Below are 19,894 nucleotides of genomic sequence, written 5' to 3' on the forward strand. Positions count from 1 at the left end.
CTGTAGCCTCCAATCTACCAGCTTGTGCTACCTCCTTAGAGAGGGAAGAATTGTTTGCAATGCCTGGACCCATCGCAGGCCAGCTCGCAAAGCCAAGCTACTACACATGGCCACCCGTACACCTAGAGTAGAAACCTCAAAAATTCGTTTGAGCTGAACCTCCAGTTTACGATCCTGTAGATCTTTAAGAGCCCTACCTCCCATCACTGGAATAGTCGTCCTCTTAGTGACAGCTGACACAGCAGCATCCACTTTGGGAAATTTTAAAATTCCCAAAGCCTCCTCAGGTAATGGATACAACTTCTCCATAGCTTGTGCTACCTTAAGACCTAATTCAGGAGTGTCCCACTCCCGGTACAAAAGGTCAGTGAGAAAGATGAAAAGGAAAAGATGTCGTCGGACCCCCAAGGCCTATCAACACTGGGTCGATATTACCCATCCGAGAATCCTTCGCCGGAGCTTCCAGACCCAATTCCAGTAAAATGGCCGGAATTAAAGGACTAAGTTCCTCCCTTCTAAAAAGGCATACTACTTTGGAATCATCCTCATCCGCTATGTGAGGGTCAGAACTACTGCCCAAAGCAGGATCTCCACCGAGATCCCCATCCGGTAGGGACTTATCTGGGACAGGTAAAGAGACATGTTCAGAATCCTCAGTAGAAAAAATAGACTGATCCGGGCCTGAACGAAGGGGATGCTTCGGAGCTGACCCAGCCCCAAAACTGCTAGGTCTCGCCCGTTTGGAGGAGCGGGGCTTTAGACCCTTTCCAGATGAGTAATCCCTGTGCTTTTTAATGAAACTTCCTGGACTTAAGTTTACCGAAGAAAATGAATAAAATCCCCTGAGAGAGGAGAAGAAGAAGAATTTGACATCTCCTCCAGGCTCTCATCAGATAAGCATACCCCTGTATCTTGTGGCTTGTTCCCCCCAGGGACCACCGGCTGTGGCGACAAGGGAGGCGGGTCCGGAGCTCCCTGAATAATTTGCTGTGTTAAAACAGCTTCCGTTCCTGCACTGCAATAGAACGGGTCCGGGGTAGGGGAGCAGTCGCGCCGAGGTTTCAGGGCCGCATGAGGCGGCCGAGTCACTTCTTTCGCCGGTAAAATAGACTAACCTTCCCCCCCGGGGAGGCAGGCGGACAGAGACTCTCTCTGGAGAGACGCACACGCACGCCTCACGGCATTGTAAAGAAAAACGGCACGAAATTAAAATGAAAATATAAAATAAACCCCAGCTGAAAGTAAATAGGCACGGCATCGCTGAACACTGAAAAGGTAAGTAAACCGCGAGACAGCTGTCGTGAAAATAGGAATTTTTTTTTTTTTACCTGACCAAAACGCCACGGACTCCGGGAGCAGCTCCAAGTAGGGTGAGTGAGCCGGACCCCCCCGGAATCACCCCTGCCAGGAGTGGTTGCTGGGTATAAAACCTCCCCAACTCCGGCGGCCTCAGAACCAGGAGGGATAGTCCCTTCAGGACCTCCCGGGAGGCAGTGAGACGGCTGTGAAGAAAAAAATACACTTTTTTTTTTTTTAAATAACTTAAATAAAAAGAACAAACTCTCACAAAGAGAAATAGAGAACCTAATACAGATTAACTCCTAAACTACTTGACTAGAAAACAAGAACTACTACAAACTGCAGGTTTAGGCAAGTCCACCTCTGCTGGGAGACAGAGAAATACTGATGGACTGCAGCTGGCACTCCAGGGTATACATCAAAGTCAGTAGAATGTTTCTTTGCCTCCCTCTGCTGGATTGGTGACATAACCCAGGATCTGGACTGATCCAGGTACGTACAGGGAATATGACTTTGTCCGTTTTATTCACCATTCCCTTCCTAATAATTACTAGCATTGTTTGCTTTTTTTTTGACTGCTGCAGCACACAGAGCTGACTATTTCAATGTATTAATCTATTATGATGCCTAGATTTTTTTCCTGGGTGAAAGGTTCCATATTAGGCACTAACATCGTGTAACTACACCATGGGTTATTTTTCCCTATGTGCATCACTTTGCACTTGTCTACATTAAATTGCATCTGCCATTTGGATGTCCAGCCTTCCAAAGTCCTCCTACAATTTATCACAATCTGCTTGTGATTTAACAACTCTGAATATCTGTGTGAACTGCATATTTGATCACCTCATTCGTCATTCCTCTTCTTTATATCCCTTCCAAAATTTGAAGGCCCTTTTAAGAACATAAGAAAATGCCATACTGGGTCAGACCAAGGGTCTATCAAGCCCAGCATCCTGTTTCCAACAGTGGCCAATCCAGGCCATAAGAACCTGGCAAGTACCCAAAAACTAAGTCTATTCCATATAACCATTGCTAATGGCAGTGGCTATTCTCTAAGTGAACTTAATAGCAGGTAATGGACTTCTCCTCCAAGAACTTATCCAATCCTTTTTTAAACACAGCTATATTAACTGCATTAACCACATCCTCCGGCAACAAATTCCAGAGTCTAATTGTGCGTTGAGTAAAAAAGAACTTTCGACCGGGGGGGGATGGTCCCCTCAGAACCTCACAACCCCCCTGGGAGGCAGGGCGGCCGGGACTTCCCTCTCCAATCAAAAGAAAACCCAATTTGGAAACAAAAACCGCAAACTAGGCTTACCTAGACATACAGAACTGATAAAAAATAAACCAACCCTGACTAACTACCAGAATCAGGGCAGGCAGGGGCTGTGACTGCACCTGCACCATCTACTGGAGACAGAGTAAGACTGAGGGGCTGTGACTGGCACAGGGTCATATATGGCTCAGCCAGACAAGTTTTGCTCTGTCTCCATCTACTGGTGCGGAGTCACAACCCAGGTGTCCTGGACTGATCCTGGTACGTACAGGGAAAAAAGAACTTTCTCCGATTAGTTTTAAAGGTGCCCCATGCTAACTTCATGGAGTGCCCCCTAGTCTTTCTACTATCCGAAAGAGTAAATAACAGATTCACATCTACCCATTCTAGACCTCTCATGATTTTAAACACCTCTATCATATCCCCCCTCAGTCGTCTCTTCTCCAAGCTGAAAAGTCCTAACCTCTTTAGTCTTTCCTCATAGGGGAGTTATTCCATTCCCCTTATCATTTTGGTAGCCCTTCTCTGTACCTTCTCCATCGCAATTATATCTTTTTTGAGATGTGGCGACCAGAATTGTACACAGTATTCAAGGTGCGGTCTCACCATGGAGCGATACAGAGGCATTATGACATTTTCCGTTTTATTCACCATTCCCTTTCTAATAATCCCCAACATTCTGTTTGCTTTTTTGACTGCCGCAGCACACTGAACCAACGATTTCAATGTGTTATCCACTATGACACCTAGATCTCTTTCTTGGGTTGTAGCACCTAATATGGAACCCAACATTGTGTAATTATAGCATGGGTTATTTTTCCCTATATGCATCACCTTGCACTTATCCACATTAAATTTCATCTGCCATTTCGATGCCCAATTTTCAAGTCTCACAAGGTCTTCCTGCAATTTATTACAATCTGCTTGTGATTTAACTACTCTGAACAATTTTGTGTCATCTGCAAATTTGATTCTCTCACTCGTCATATTTCTTTCCAGATCATTTATAAATATATTGAAAAGTAAGGGTCCCAATACAGATCCCTGAGGCACTCCACTGTCCACTCCCTTCCACTGAGAAAACTGCCCATTTAATCCTACTCTCTGTTTCCTGTCTTTTAGCCAGTTTGCAATCCACGAAAGGACATCGCCACCTATCCCATGACTTTTTACTTTTCCTAGAAGCCTCTCATGAGGAACTTTGTCAAACGCCTTCTGAAAATCCAAGTATACTACATCTTTATCCACATGTTTATTAACTCCTTCAAAAAAGTGAAGCAGATTTGTGAGGCAAGACTTGCCCTGGGTAAAGCCATGCTGACTTTGTTCCATTAAACCATGTCTTTCTAGATGTTCTGTGATTTTGATGTTTAGAACACTTTCCACTATTTTTCCTGGCACTGAAGTCAGGCTAACCGGTCTGTAGTTTCCCGGATCGCCCCTGGAGCCCTTTTTAAATATTGGGGTTACATTTGCTATCCTCCAGTCTTCAGGTACAATGGATGATTTTAATTATAAGTTACACCTATCCTTAAAAATTTTTTTTTAAGGATAGGTGCCCAAAGCTGAATCCCATAGTCAAATTTGGCCTGATGAAGGCCTTATATGTCCATTCCAGTTTGGAGTCATCTACAAAAATGGTCATACTGCTGTTCAATTCTTTCTCTATAGACCTTTCATAAAAATATAGTACAGTCATCTAAACATACTCCTGAGTTCCCCAATTATCTTATTTCAACCAATGCTAGTCAGCTGAAATAAGCCAGTTCTGTATCCATTCTCAAATGTTATCAGTAAACATCATTTAAAAATCAGACTCATGAGGTCATATATCAAAATATAGCAAACCCCTGATACACAAAAATCAATCTTATCTTTCATATCATACCAAATTTGCTGTTGACAGTCTTCCAGGTCTGGCAGGAGTGTCTGCTCTTGAAATAATCAGCCTGAGATTTCTAATCTACTTTTACTGTGCAGATGTAAACTGAAAATCTAAAGAGAATCCAAGTACCTCATTTTCACAAAGTGACCATTATTTTTAGATACCTCTTTAACAGGGTGCATGCAGTGCAATGGGGAATGTACGCTAGCACCCTGGGAGTTATACCAGCCTAGGAAGTACTAATTCCTAAATCCTTTACTTACCACTCAGTAGGCTAGGATCAATGTACCCCAACACATCTGCTACTCCCAACTCCTGGCGGGTGCAGGTATCCCCGTGAATGCGCAGCCACGCTGGCTCTGCCAAGGCAGTACACAGCGCAGTGATGGACAGGGCTCCTGGCAGTGCTGATGCCAGGCTCCTCTCTGGCTGCTTTGGCAGGGCACTACCACCTTGGCCCCGTCTCCGGTGCCCCCCAGGCAAAGCAGACCCCGCTGGGGCATACATAACAATCCCAGAATCCGCTGCACTGAAAGAGAAAAAAGGAAACAATCAAGTATTGTAGATATTTCCCTATCCTCAAGAGAGTTTCAAATCTTAAGTTTTGTACCTAAGGCAATGGAGGATGAACAATTGCCCAACGTCACAAGGAGTATCAGTGGAATTTGAACATTAGCTTCCCTGGTTTACAGTCTACTTGGGGCAGGGCGGGGAGAGAAAAGCAAAAGAGTGTCACAGAACAAAGAAGAGAAGTAGAAAGATATAAACAGTCGAGGCTAGGGTGGTAGTACAAGTCGGGGAGAAAGGGGAGGGGGACACGTGTTACAGACACGCACATACACCTTTGGGTGAGGGGTGTGTGTGAGGCTGACAGATAGAGGACCGTGGGGTGGGGGAGGAATGCATGCACAGACACAGATCTGGAAGGAATGACAGGGTAAGGGGGAGAGAGTGGAAGTACAATGACACAGACCAGCAAAGAGGGGAGGGGGAAGGAACGGGAAGATATTACAGAGACGCTCACGGGTCGGCACTGCACGAACTAGCTTCTATCCTTAGAAGGTTTGTTACTGTTTTCGTGCTTCCGGTTGCGCTCACTCTCGTCTCAAAAACCGGTGGCCCTCCAGTTGCCCACTTGTCTCTCTTCTTCTCCTATATACCAGACCCTAATACCGACCGGATCTGTGCCAAGCAGGACCAGCAGAACCGACTCACAGTCAAACCCGGCCACAGCACCCCACTTCCGACTTCCCCTCCTCCACCTACACATCCTACGTCACGCCAGGCCACACAAGCCTCTCCCGCAGCATCCTGGGAGTGGAAGTCCAGAAGAACCTGTGAGCTCTTCTGAGCGGCAGTTTCTATGCATTTGCTGCGAGACTGAGAAAAACTACTAATCTCATAGTGCACCAGGGCAGGCTGCAGGAAGCAATGTCAAGAAAGGACAAAAAAAAAAAACCTTTTCAAAATACAGTGTACTTGATTACAAGGCGAAAAGCGGGGCCAGTCAAGGAAAAGAAAAGCTATAAATATTAAGAGTATTCCAAATAGGGCGCGGGAAGTGCAGTCAGGGAAGAAAACTTACAAATTTTAGAGTCTAACAGGCTGGATGTGCAAGACTGGAGTGATCAGAACAGGAAGTGGAACTGCAGGAGCGGTAAGAAAACTAGAGAGGCACAGGCTCATCACTCGTATTTAGATTCTTTCTCTCATAGGCATACACTCGTTTATCTGAGTCTTGTTTTTTTTTTTACAGTGAAACACCGCAAGCATACAATCCGTCTCTATAAATCAAATGAGATTCTGATTTAGTAGCTGTTCTAGTCCCTGGGAATACTGGCTGCTTAGTAGTTTGTAATACCGTCGAGGAACGTCTAACTCTAATCCTCAGCAGCCATAAAAAGGTCTCGTCAGGATATTCCTAATGACTGTGCATGAGACATATTTATTTATTTAAAATCTTTTCTATACCGTCGTTAAGCAGTTGCCATCACAACGGTTCACAATAGGGCACATAACTATATGTTGTAAATAGTGTCTAGAATTATAACAATTACACAGGTGCCATCAAAATACTGTAACAGTTTCATCATAAATATTATATGGTGGGTGTTATAAGTCGTGTCCCGTTTTCTCTGTCTACCTGTAAGATAAATTACTACTTAAAAATGAAAAGAAAGATTTAGAATATACAAAAATAGAAACACATGCATTAAGATGAACAGGTGTGAGTGTGGGGGTTTAGCTGACCGTAACCAACACTTCCCTGTTTTCTCCCCTCAATTCTCTTTGTTGTATGCGTGCTTAAATAGCCATGTTTTTAGACTTTTTCTGAAGGTTGTGATGTTTCCTTGCAATCTGATTTCCAAAGGCATATTATTCCATATTGGGGGTCCTGCTAGGGATAGGGCCCTATCCCTTACTTGAGTTAGTCTCGCCGTCTTAACTGAGGGAATAGTTAGCAGTGCTTTGTTTGCTGATCTCAGGTTCCTGTGGGGGGTATGTATGTGTAGGGCTGTGTTCAGCCACTCTGTGTTTTCGTATGGTGCATAAAGTTTTGTAATGTATTCTTTGTTCAATGGGTAACCAGTGTAGTTCTATTAAAGTTTCAGGGATATGTTCTCTTTTACTTTTTCCAGTTAAAATTCTTGCAGCTGTGTTTTGTAGTATCTGTAGTGGTCTTAGTGTGGTGTACTGTAGGCCTAGTAGGAGAGCATTACAGTAGTCGGCACTGGAAAAAATTAAGGCTTGCAATACTGAGCGGAAGTTGTTGGGTGTTAGAAGTGGCTTTAATCTTCTAAGGGTCATCAGTTTGGCATATCCCTCTCTTACTTTTTGCGATATATGTTGTTTCATATTTAGTTCTGGATCGATTATCACTCCCAGGTTTCGTACTTTCTCAGCTAGTTTTGATCGTTTTGTTTTTTCGTTCAAGGAGTAAGAATTCTGTCTTCTCTATATTGATAACTAGTTCCATTTGGTTTAGAAGTTGTTTTATGATATCTAGGTACATGTTGGCTAAGTTTAGAGTTTTCTCAATTGTGTCATCAATTGGGAATATTAATTGAATTATCGTCTGCATAGATATAGTGCAAAAGTCCTAGCCCAGCTAGGAGGTGACATAAAGGTAGCATGTATATGTTGAATAGTGTGGCAGATTCCTGCGGAACTCCTGTTAGTAGGTTTATTTTCTCTGACATTACGTCTTTGATTTGTACTTGGAAGTATCTGTTATTTAGATATGATTTGAACCACTTGAGCGTTTTATTGCTTAATCCTATTTCTTCTAATCTATTTAGTAGTATATTATGGTTTACTGTGTCGAACGCCGCTGATAGGTCAAGCATTATTAAGAGGTACTGTTTACCGCTGTCAAATCCTCTCATGATGTTGTCTGTTAGTGCAAGCAGTAGTGTTTATGCAACTACAGGGAGATTCACTCGAAAGAGGCCCCAAATATTCTGTTGGAACTTCCATTGGAATGAAGCAATCTGAACCAAAAAAATACACTACATACCTTGATGTATGTGTAATCCTACTAGGCTCCAGGGAGGAAGATTCAGAACCAATGTCAGGAAGTATTTCTTCACGGAGAGGGTGGTGGATGCCTGGAATGCCCTTCCGGAGGAAGTGGTGAAGACCAGAACTGTGAAGGACTTCAAAGGGGCGTGGGATAAACACTGTGGATCCATAAAGTCAAGAGGCCGCCAATGAAGAGTGGGTGACTCGCCAGAATGATGGCTACTGCCTGGACACAATACCCTTATTCAATAAACATACACATGGTTACTGTGACTCCAACATCACTCTAAGCTTCAACAGCAAGAGGAAATGTGGAAAAAAGGATTTGCACTCACAAAGCCGGGAGTAGCTGGCTTGTTACGGCGGTTACTACTCCAAACCAAATGTGCCTGATACTTCACTTTCGATGCACATCCAGCATAGCTCTCTGCTCCAACGGCAGGGGAGAAGAAAAACTGATACTTCACGCATACCCAGCATAGTTTCAACGGCAGGGGAGAAGAAAAAAGGATTCACACTCACAAAGCGGGGAGTAGCTGGCTTGTTATGGCGGTTACTACCCCAAACCAAATGTGCCTGATACTTCACTTTAGATGCATATCCAGCATAGCTCTCTGCTTCAACGGCAGGGGAGAAGAAAAACAACCAATAAGGGCTGTATAACATAGTCTGGGTTAAAACAAATAAGCATGGGTGTAGCTTGCTTATTGCGGCGGTTACTACCCCTACTACCCCCTAACTAATCAAGCTAGATATTTCACTTGGATGCAGCTCCATCACTACTCTCTACATTAATGGTGGGGGAGGAAGGGAAATAGAACCAAGAGCTAAAAGAAACAGATAAGTATGAGAGAAAAAATGTGTGAAGCTTGCTGGGCAGACTGGATGGGCCGTTTGGTCTTCTTCTGCCGTCATTTCTATGTTTCTATGTTTCAATGTTGGAATTGATCACTGTTTTCCTCCAGACGCATTTTGATGTGGTGCTCCATGTTCCTGAACATGTCTGCGAGTATATCGGTGGGGGGGGGGGGGGGGGGGAAATAGCCACAATGTCACATTGGAATTTTTCCTTCAAATATTCCACAGTTCGAGGCTTGTTCCAATAGACTTTTCCTTTGAGCATACCCCAAAGGAAGAAGTCTGGTGGTGTCAGATCCAGCGACCGTGGTGGCCAAAGCCCCTTTGAAATTATCATGTTGCCGAAAAAGGACTCAATTTCTGCTATTCTGTTTGCCGATGTGTGATACGTTTCTCCATCTCGCAAACGGAGGTTAAACGTCGCGACAGCTGCCGGTACCTACCTCACCATTCTGACGCGGGGACATCCCGGCTTGTTCGACGCTCCATGTACTGAGGAGCACATTGCATGTTGTTTTGTTCAGATTACTTCATCCTAATGAGAGTTATGGAATATTCGGGGCCTCTTTCAAGTGAATCTCCCTGTATATCTCATGCATGGTCCTTAGGCTTATCCTGACATAGTTTGCTGCCTTATAGGATTGAAATTCTGGTACATGAGCATTTGGGACCTCAGGTTCCTCCTTTAGGTCACTTGTAACACACAGTCTTTGTGTCTCTAACTTAAGGAAATGAACAGACATCTAAAGAGACCGTTACACAAGAGTCAAAAGACTCAAGAGAATCCACGAGTTAAAAAATGACTTGTATCTCTTATGTATGTTGGCAACTGAGAAACATAAGGTTTTAGAAAATTATCAATGTTTATCGCGAATGGCTCTAAAATTGATTCATTTGCGGAGACTATAGGTCTTCCCGGCGGTTTATTTAATGTTTTATGAACCTTTAGCAACATATAAATTGTTTGCATTCGCGAATATTGAATATTTAGAAAATGGAAATCCTTCTTGGAGTTACGAACGCACTAGGAAAGCCCTGGGAAGGGCAAAGATGTGCGATCACTTGCTCCTGAGAGAGAGTGTGAGCCCTTGGGCCCGAGGTGGCTCAAGGAGGAGCCCCAAGACACACCTTGAGTGAGGTAACAAGTACAAGCATGGGCAGAGCAAGAACAGGAGGAGGATGAAGTGAGTCAACCAACTGTTGTACCAACACATACTAGAGATGACAGAGGGCTGGAAACTCTGAAGCAAGGTAACAGAGTAGGGGATTCCTAATCGGTGAGAGTCAAAGAGTCAGAGTACATAGGGAATGAGGACTCCTGAAATGTGGATGAGAAGACGACTCCTGGACTGGTCAAAACGAGACTCTCGAAGAAGTGGAAACTTTGACGAGGGGATACTCTTGAAGACGAAGAAGAGATGAGGCTCTTGAAGACTTGGGAGAGTGCTGTCCCTCAGGGCGCCCTACACAGCCCAACGTGGACTGATCATGGACAACCCTGTCCCGCTGTGCGCCCTACAAAACCTGTAAGGCTGGTTGCGGACCACGCGGAGAGTGGGAAGTTCACGGAGAGGAGAAGAGAGTCCGGACAGCACTTGAGAAAAGTCCAACCGGAGACAATTCCGGTTACCTGAAGACTGATACCGGGGATGCCGGACGCATCTGCAAAGGATGACTGGAGGAGAAGTCCGGGGGACGACAAGGCTGCTGGCGGATCCTTCAGGAGAGAAAGAAGATACGCAAGAGGGGAAGCCTCAAGCGCAGGTCACCTGGACGTCTGGATCTCGGATCGAGAAGACACCTGGACATCAGGGTCTCTGGACATCTAGAACGGTGGACACAGGAAGAGTAGACTACTGGACAAATAGAGATCAGATTCTCATAGAGAAGAGGACAATGGACATCAGGACGAAGGACATCTGGACACTTGGACATCTGAATCACATGAACCAGAGGACATCTGGGTGACGGGAACATACCACAAAGACACTCCGACGAGGAATGGAACCTGGAGCGTCGGACGAAGACTTCAGGAACAAGAAGACATGGAACATGGAGTCTTCCGGACAGGAGCAGCAAGATGGACCACGATGGAAGCAGTGGAATTCCGAAGCTGGAAAGTGGAGAAGTGGAGTTACAACCACTCCAGAGAATCTGGAGTGGTTGTAACTCCTAGGTGTAACTCCATCCGAAGACACTGAGGAATTGAAGCAGTGCCTATTTATAGGGCAGGACCAGGAAGAGCCCTGAAGACGTCATCAGGGAGGAGACAGGAGGACTTCCTGTCTCTGGCCCTTTAAAAGAAGAAGGAGCTAGGGCCTGCAGTGGCGACGTGGAGCCTGGAGACGGACGGAGGCGGCTCCTGCCACTGAAGAGGAGCTGCGCTGGGTCCGACTGTGGCCCCGAAGAGGAGAGAGAGGCAATGGCAACTCTGTGCCGCAAAGAGAGGCTCTGACTGCGGCACTCAGCCGCGGGGAAAAGAAGGAAATCCCGGCGGGGGGTGTACTCCTGAACGAAGCATCGGTGGTGCAGCTCCAGCTGCACAGGAGGGAAGCACAGAAGAAGCAGCAGCCGTGCGGAGGAATGCTGGCGGCAGTTCGGGCCACGGAGAAGGCCGCTGGTTGCATGGCGAAAAATGTGAGGGCCTGTCCGTGGGATGGGGTCCGCGGGCAGGAGTGTAACACTTGGTAAGAAAACCTGCCTTCATAGCGGTACTTGTAATCGTTTTTATAACCGCTTGTAATCTCTTGGTAGGGTCTTTAGGCAATTTGTAACACTGCTCATCAGATAGTTGACATATTACTTCATGAATATAATCTTCCGTATTCATGACAACAATGCCCCATCCTTTGTCGGCTGATTTTATAATTATGGTCGGATCTCTCCATAAATTATCTAAGGCATTCTTCTCTAATTTAGATAAATTATAAGCAGTGAATGACTTCTGCTCTAGATTTTTGATGTCCTGAAGACTGATTCTTTAAAGGTTTGTATTATAGGATCTAAAGGGCCTGGTGGTATCCAAGTAGATTTTGGGTGAACAATAGAGAAATCGTTTTCTTCTAATTCTTTCTTACCAAAAAAGGCTTTCAATTGTAAACGTCTGATAAATCACTCCAAGTCAATTCTCATCTGAAAAGGATCATAAGGTCTGCTGATAACAAAAGATAACCCTTTTTGTAAAACTGATATTTCAGAAGAAGACAACGTTCTATCTGTTAAATTAAAAAACAAATTTTTGTTATTTTCAGTATAAATAATATTCTCATCTTGAGTTCCCTGTACGTACCCGGATCAGTCCAGACCGTGGGTTATGCCTCCCTTCCAGCATATGGAGACAGAGAAAAACTTGTGGGGCGCCCTCTATTAACCTAGTGCATCCCTTCAGTATTTCTCTGTCTCCAGCAGATAAAGGTTGCAGAACCTGCGGTTCCCACTTAATTGTTAGCAAGGAAAGTTAGGAGGATATGTTTTTTCTCCTTTCCTTTCACAATAGTTGAATCTATTGATTAGATCAAGTTTAAAAAAAAAACCAACTTAAGTTGACACTGAAAAGTACTTTCTTAATTGACTACTTTCAAACTTGCATTTGTACCTGGCTTTGAGAATAGGGATCTCTTTCTCAGGTAGGTCCGGGTTCTTTTAATTTTAGTTGTTCTTACCTGGCTCTCAGGGGTGCACGCTGGTGGTCCAGCCTCGCCCCCTATATTAAGACAGACAGTCCTGAGAAGCTTCATTCCTTGGGGTGTCATTCCTCAGCTTTTTTATTGACCAAAAAAAAAAAAAGACCTGCAAGCTCATTTCGGTCGTTTAGGAGCGAAGGCTTAGCTTTGTTTTACCTGCTCCTGCCAGGGGCCGTTCCGGGGGAGAATTTTGATTGGCTGCTCAGCTATTCCCTTCCCCCATGCTGCGTTTGGCGCAATGCTCAGCTTGCGGGGAGCCTGGAACACGGCTCTCCTGCGAGGGCATTTGTACTAGATGCCTCCCCAGCGGGGAGGGCTCATCGAGGGCTGCTGATTGGCTGGGCTTGTGCTCCCAGGGGCGAATTCACTCAGGGGGATCGGCCCTGTTCCTGCCGTGCGCGGGAACGGCGGCTATTTTATTTATTTATTTATATTTTTTTTTTGTTTTTATATACCGGAAGTTCCTGTATACAATACATATCACTCCGGTTCACATTTAACAGAGATAACTATCGCCGGGGAGGCGGTTTACATGGAACATATCGAATATAATGAACAGATGAACTATAATACAGTATAATCTATTAAGAAACAACTAAGATCAACTTAGAAAACAACTTGGAACATATAACTGACTCAATGTGAGCATTACATTATTGCTGTAAGACAAGGCTGGATGTTTGTTCTTCCTGCTTTTTTTTTTTTTTTAGCTGTCTGGGAAAGCTTGATGGAAGAGCCAAGTTTTGAGTTTCACCTTGAATGTAGTATGGCACGGTTCAAGGCGGAGGTCCGGTGGTAGTGAGTTCCAGAGAGAGACGGGCCCGCTGTGGATAGAGCGCGTTTCCGCAGGGTAGATTTTGCAGGTTGGGTGATCATTCTGTTCTGGTATGCCCTTCTGGTTGGTTTGTTAGAAGAGTGTAGTTGAAGCTGGAAAGTTAAGTTGAGTGGGGAGATGTTATGTAGTGCCTTGTGAACCATCATGCAGGTCTTGAACTGAATCCTATATTTGATGGGAAGCCAGTGGAGATGCTGTAGGATTGGGGTGATATGGTCCCTTTTTTTGGCATTGGTAAGGATCCTTGCAGTGGCATTCAGAACCATCTGGAGTGGTTTGGTAGTGTATGCTGGAAGGCCCTGCAGGAGTGAATTACAGTAGTCTAATTTAGTGAGAATGATGGCTTGGAGTACTGTGCGGAAATCCCTATAGAGTAGAAGGGGCTTTAGTTTCTTTAGCACTTGTAATTTAAAGAAGCATTCTTTTGTAGTGTTATTTATGAATTTATTGAGGCTGAGTCTGTTGTCTAGTAGTACTCCCAGATCTCTGACTTGAGGTGCGGTGGAATATCCTGAGGTGTCTGGAGAGTTGTTGGATGTTGGCGGGGCAGATTGATCTGGTGCTATGATGAGAATTTCCGTTTTTTTGGTGTTTAGCACCAGGTTGAGGCTGGTTAGAAGATCGTTGATGGATGAGAGGCATTTTTTCCAGTAGGCCATGGTTTTGTGTATGGTCTCTGTGATAGGGATGAGAATTTGAATGTCATCCGCATATAAGAAATGGGTGAGCTTGAGGTTAGTAAGTAGATGACAGAGAGGGAGCAGGTAAATGTTGAAAAGGGTGGGTGAGAGTGATGATCCTTGTGGTATCCCCATCTTGACTTGGATGGGGTGAGATTCCTTGTTGTTTATCTTAACTTTGTATGTTCTGTTCTCTAGGAAGGACTTAAACCAGTTGAGAGCTGCTCCAGTGATGCCGATGTCTGTTAGTTGTTGTAGTAGGCTAGGGTGGTTCACGGTGTCGAACGCTGAGGAAAGATCCAGAAGCGCGAGGAGACAAGGTTGGCCTTTTTCGAGATTGAAGATAATGGTGTCCGTTAGTGTGGCTAATAAGGATTCGGTGCTCTTTTTCTTTCGGAATCCATATTGGTTGTTGGTGAGGATATTGTTGTCGTCAAGGAATTCAGAAAGTTGTCTGTTGACAATTTTCTCCATAATTTTAGCTAGCATAGGGAGGTTAGCTTATAGGTCTGTAGTTAGCCAGATCTGTAGTGGGAAGGTTGGGTTTTTTGAGGAGAGGTTTGAGCAGTGCTAACTTGAGTTGTTCAGGAACTTGGCCTTGGGCGAGGGAGCAGTTAATGATATCGGCAACTGGCTTGGCAATGATGTCATGGATTGAACTCAGCAGGTTTGATGGTATATGGTCTAAGGGGTGAGAGGACGGTTTTATCTTCTTAAGGATATTTGCTATTTCTAGGGTGGATGTGGGTTCGAGAGATTCGAGCACTGCTGTGTGAGTGTTGGGTTGAGAAGCGGTTGTTGTATCTGATTGCTGGCTGTGGTTGCTTGTGAGGCTAGCGAGCGGCGTTGGCCCTTTGAGGGGGGCTACGAGGGCTGTAATTTTGTTGTCGAAAAAATCGGCTTTTTTTAGAGCTTGGTCATCTGGGATGTTTGGTCCGGGAGGATTAGTGAGGGCTGAGACATAAGAGAAGAGTGCTCTTGAATCAAATGAGAAGTGGTGGATCTTTTTGGAGAAAAATTCTCTTTTTGTTTTGTTGATTTCGTTTCTGTAGGTGTTGAGGCATGATTTGTAGTTGAGGGTTGTTGTAGATAGGCTTTTACGCCATTGGTTTTCCTTGTTTCTAAGCTCGTGTTTACGAGACTTTAGTTCTGTGGTGAACCAAGGTTTCCTGTTGTCTTTGTCCGGGTTGATAGACTTTGTAGTCAAGGGACATACATGATCTGCAACCTTGTTGGTGATGTTGAGCCATGATGAAGTTGCTGAGTTAGCGTCGGTGAGGTCCAGATTCATTAGTTCTTTGGCTAGGTGTTTGCTTAGGTGATCTCCTGAGCACTGTTTCCTGACTGAGATGTTAATTGTTTGGGTTGTTAGGGGAAGAGGCTCAAGGATCTTTAACATTGAAGAGATGACTCGGTGGTCAGTCCAAGGAACCGCAAGGCAGGTTGGGGTGGAGTGGGATGACAGACCTTCGTTTATAAAGATCAGGTCTAAGGTATGTCCAGCTTTGTGGGTAGGTTCTGTCACAATTTGTCTGAAACCCATATGGGTGAGGGAGGAGAGAAGGGTTTTGCAGTTGGAGGAATGAGGTTGGACATCCACGTGGAGGTTGAAGTCTCCCATCAAGATAGCCGGTTTTCCTGAATTTAAGTGTTTTGCTGTTAGTTCTATGATTGGGGAAGGGTCTGATTCCAAGAGACCGGGAGGAGCGTAGATTAGGGCGATAGTCAGATGTTTAGAGTTGAATAAAGCGAATTCCAGATTGGCTATGGTATTGGATGTCTGCAATGACAGACTTAGTGTTTTTTTGGTTGCTAAGAGGAGGCCTCCTCCTCTTTTTTTGCGTCTGGGTATGGACAGTATGTCGTAGGTCTGGATAGGAAGCTGGTTGATTAGAGTTGTGTCAGTTGGTTTTAACCAGGTTTCTGTGATGGCACAGATATCTGGTTTAGAGTCGGATAGGAAGTCATTGAGTATGTGCGTTTTCTTGGATATGGATTGCGCATTAAACAGTGTGATTGAGAAAAGAGCCAGGCCGAGGCATTGGGTGATAGGTGTCAGCATGATGGGCCTGCTGCAACGCAGCCACAGGACAGCCCAGATGTCGATTTCTCCCTTACTCTGCCCATTTTGACTCCGGTGGACCCCCCCAGCCTCGGGGGTAGATCCAGGGCACAATTCCTTTGATCCTTCGGCTAGGGCCCATCCCCCACCTGCTTTTTCAGCGGACTTTATTCTGTTACTGCATAATGCTTACGTTGCCCGCATTACTCAGCAGGATGGATTACCTTCTGGGCCCCCTCCCCCTAAGGTAAGTAGATTGGATGGCCCCCAAGGCGCTTCTGGGGTCTCATCAGGGTCCTCTCAGGTTCGGGTAGTCCCCAGCCCTGTTTTGCCTGACCCGTCTCCTATTGATCCAGACCAGGATGATGTCGCGTCCTGCATGCAAGTGGAGGGGGATGATCCCAGGGTCTTACGACCTTTTTAAGAGAGATGAGCTGGACCCCCTTATTCCCCATGTACTAGCGGAATTGGATATAGATGCGCCTCAGGACCCACCAGGGACAAGTACAGGGACTACGTCCCCCTGCAAAAACTTTTCCTTTTCACCCAGTGCTCCTACAGCTGCTGTCCAGAGAGTGGGATTCTCCTGACTCTAGCCTGCGAGTAGGACAGGCTATGGATAAGCTCTATCCTTTTCCAGAGGAGTTCTTGGAACTCCTCAAGGTTCCAAAGGTGGACACATCGGTGTCAGCAGTCACTAAGAGGATGACCATCCCTGTGACAGGATGGGCAGCTTTGCGCAACCTACAGGACCGAAAACTGGAAGTGCACCTCAAGAGAATCTTTGAAGTGTCAGCCTTGGGAGTCAGAGCAGTGGTATGCAGCTCCCTTATGCAAAGAGCAAGTTTGAGATGGGTTCAGCAGTTGCTCAGTACCCAGGAGCTACCACTTGGAGAAACTCAACAAGCAGAACGCCTGGAGGCAGTGATTGCTTATGGGGCAGATGCGCTCTATGATCTTTTGCGAGTCCTAGCCAGGTCTATGGTGTCAGCAGTCTCTGCTAGATGCCTCCTCTGGCTCCGTAACTGGTCAGCAGACTCTTCTTCCAAGACGCAGCTGGGTTCTCTCCCTTTTAAAGGCAAATTGTTGTTTGGGGAGGATTTGGAACAGATCATCAGATCCCTTGGGGAGAACAAAGTACATAAGCTCCCAGAAGACCATCCAAGGAACTTCAGAATGGTCAACTCGTCTAGAACCCGTTTCAGGGGACAGCGGCGTTTTCATCAGTCAAGACCTGTCTCCCAAAGGCCTCCATCTGCCAGGTCTCAATCCTGTATAATATATGACCTGTTATATAGATGTCAATTAGAATCTGAGTGTACCTTCATACGATGCTGTAGAGGTTACTGCTATCGTGTCTGTGAGCCTGCAATGAGGCTTCAAAAATCATTAGGTACCTCAGTGATGAAACTCTTTAAATGTCCACACTTCAAAGATATTGCATTGATGACAACACTAATAATGCCATTATTGTCACTTATCTTTTAGTTCTGTGGTCGGTCTTGCACAGCCGACATCCAGATGTTTCGGAGGCTAGCTCCTTCTTCAAGGGCTGGTTGATTTCAAGAAAGGCTCGTGGAATACTATTAGAGTGTATATGAAGACATCTTTTCGTTATTGAACAAACATTCACTTAACTTAGGCACTGAGAAGTGGAATACATACGTGCTATAATGGCAGTGTTCTTTCATCAAATGTGGACTGTGCCGCTGCAATGGCGGTCCGTGGAGCTCCGCTGAAAAGATGAAGAAGGAATCTATAGAATACTAGCGCTGTTTTACCCTCAATTGTATCTGATGTGAAATCTCCTTATTCATGAGAATGTTTATGGTTATATGAATGAATATGATATCATCTTCCTTTTTGGGATTTGCCTTTTCAGAGAGATGGAGCCAATAAAGAAACGTTTTGTATGCATGAGTATATAGAATTGTTAAACTAAATCTTTAAGGGACTGAATTAAAACCGAAATGAATACAAAGTTTCAAAGTGTGAACTTATTGCCTGCAAAATTACTGAATGCTATCGTTTTAAATTATTACAGCTTCAATGCCGGCGTTAACTTATTCGGTAAAAGTGTTAAAGGTACTCACTGCACAGTGAACGGCTGCTCCTGCGGCTCCTTTATTGGCGCGAGAACGCCGACTACAGGCGCCATATTTAAAGGGGATTCCTGCGGGGAAAGTGGGCGGTGCTGCTGACGTCACAGATTACGTTGTTGGAAGATACCTACTACATCTAAATGAGTGATTGCCACTCAATTTTATCGTTAAGTCCGACTGGTTCTAAGGTGTTCAGGCGAAAAATCCATGCGTTTTCTTGTTTGTTCAGAATGCTGGCTCGATCCCCTCCTCTCCAGGAATGACGGACATGTTCAATGACAGCCCATCTGAGGTCGTTGAAAGTGTGACCACAGTCAATGCAGTGTTGAACAATCGGTGCCTTCTGATCTTTATTGTTAATTCTGCTCTTGTGTTCTGTGAGGCGGATTTTAATCTTTCTCTTAGTCCTGCCTACATAATCTTTTGGACACGGACACTGAAGGGCGTAAATAACGAACTCTGTGTTACAGTTAACATCACAGTTGATACTGACTGTGTATCCTGATGTTGGATGGCTCCAAGTTGTACCTAGATGCGCTTGAGAGCAAAAAATACATCTGCCACAGGGTGTCTGTCCCGTGGATACTGCCACTGTCGGTTCCGGAATGGATGCCCTAATGACATGTTGTCTGATGTTCTGTCCCCTTGAGTACACGAACATGGGGACCTGATTGAAAACTGGATGAGGGCTTAAAACATGCCAGTATTTTAACAAAATTTTTTTAATTTGTGGCGTGAGTTGAGTGTGCTGTAAAACACATACTAGGTCCATGTCATCAGGTGACATTAACAATAAAGATCAGAAGGCACCGATTGTTCAACACTGCATTGACTGTGGTCACACTTTCAACGACCTCAGATGGGCTGTCATCGAACATGTCCGTCATTCCTGGAGAGGAGGGGATCGAACCAGCATTCTGAATAAACAAGAAAACGCATGGATTTTTCGCCTGAACACCTTAGAACCAGTCGGACTTAACGATAAAATTGAGTGGCAATCACTCATTTAGATGTAGTAGGTATCTTCCAACAACGTAATCTGTGACGTCAGCAGCACCGCCCACTTTTCCCCGCAGGAATCCCCTTTAAATATGGCGCCTGTAGTCGGCGTTCTCGCGCCAATAAAGAAGCCACAGGAGCAGCCGTTCACTGTGCAGTGAGTACCTTTAACACTTTTACCGAATAAGTTAACGCCGGCATTGAAGCTGTAATAATTTAAAACGATAGCATTCAGTAATTTTGCAGGCAATAAGTTCACACTTTGAAACTTTTTATTCATTTCGGTTTTAATTCAGTCCCTTAAAGATTTAGTTTAACAATTCTATATACTCATGCATACAAAACGTTTCATTATTGGCTCCGTCTCTCTGAAAAGGCATATCCCAAAAAGGAAGATGATATCATATTCATTCATATAACCATAAACATTCTCATGAATAAGGAGATTTCACATCGGATACAATTGAGGGTAAAACAGCGCTAGTATTCTATAGATTCCTTCTTCATCTTTTCAGCGGAGATCCACGGACCGCCATTGCAGCGGCACAGTCCACATTTGATGAAAGAACACTGCCATTATAGCACGTATGTATTCCACTTCTCAGTGCCTAAGTTAAGTGAATGTTTGTTCAATAACTAAAAGATGTCTTCATATACACTCTAATAGTATTCCACGAGTCTTTCTTG

General features: G+C 44.8%; 2 protein-coding genes across 7 annotated transcripts in view; one reads left to right on the forward strand and one right to left on the reverse strand.

Moving 5' to 3' along the window:
- Positions 1 to 5,839, reverse strand: part of TMEM127 (transmembrane protein 127) — a 44,212-nt gene extending 38,373 nt beyond the window's left edge. The window contains exons 1-3 of one of the 5 annotated variants that reach the window (XM_029604461.1): positions 5,491 to 5,726; positions 5,077 to 5,159; positions 4,730 to 4,995 (exon numbers count right to left, since the gene is read on the reverse strand). In XM_029604461.1, the coding sequence (XP_029460321.1) occupies positions 4,730 to 4,973 (244 nt within the window). In that variant the 5' untranslated portion in view covers positions 4,974 to 4,995; positions 5,077 to 5,159; positions 5,491 to 5,726. Of the gene's footprint in view, positions 1 to 4,729; positions 4,996 to 5,076; positions 5,160 to 5,490 lie in introns of all 5 variants that reach the window. The other 4 variants (XM_029604464.1, XM_029604463.1, XM_029604462.1 and 1 more) reach the window with 4 other exon arrangements.
- A 56-nt stretch (positions 5,840 to 5,895) lies between these two features.
- CIAO1 (cytosolic iron-sulfur assembly component 1) overlaps positions 5,896 to 19,894 on the forward strand; it is a 172,027-nt gene continuing 158,028 nt past the window's right edge. The window contains exon 1 of one of the 2 annotated variants that reach the window (XM_029604459.1): positions 5,896 to 6,123. The gene's annotated coding sequence lies outside the window, so the exon portion shown is untranslated. The remainder of the gene's footprint in view (positions 6,124 to 19,894) is intronic. The other variant, XM_029604458.1, reaches the window with a different exon arrangement.

The sequence above is a fragment of the Rhinatrema bivittatum genome, chromosome 5 (genome assembly GCF_901001135.1).
Source record: "Rhinatrema bivittatum chromosome 5, aRhiBiv1.1, whole genome shotgun sequence".
Classification (NCBI taxonomy): Eukaryota; Metazoa; Chordata; class Amphibia; order Gymnophiona; family Rhinatrematidae; genus Rhinatrema; species Rhinatrema bivittatum.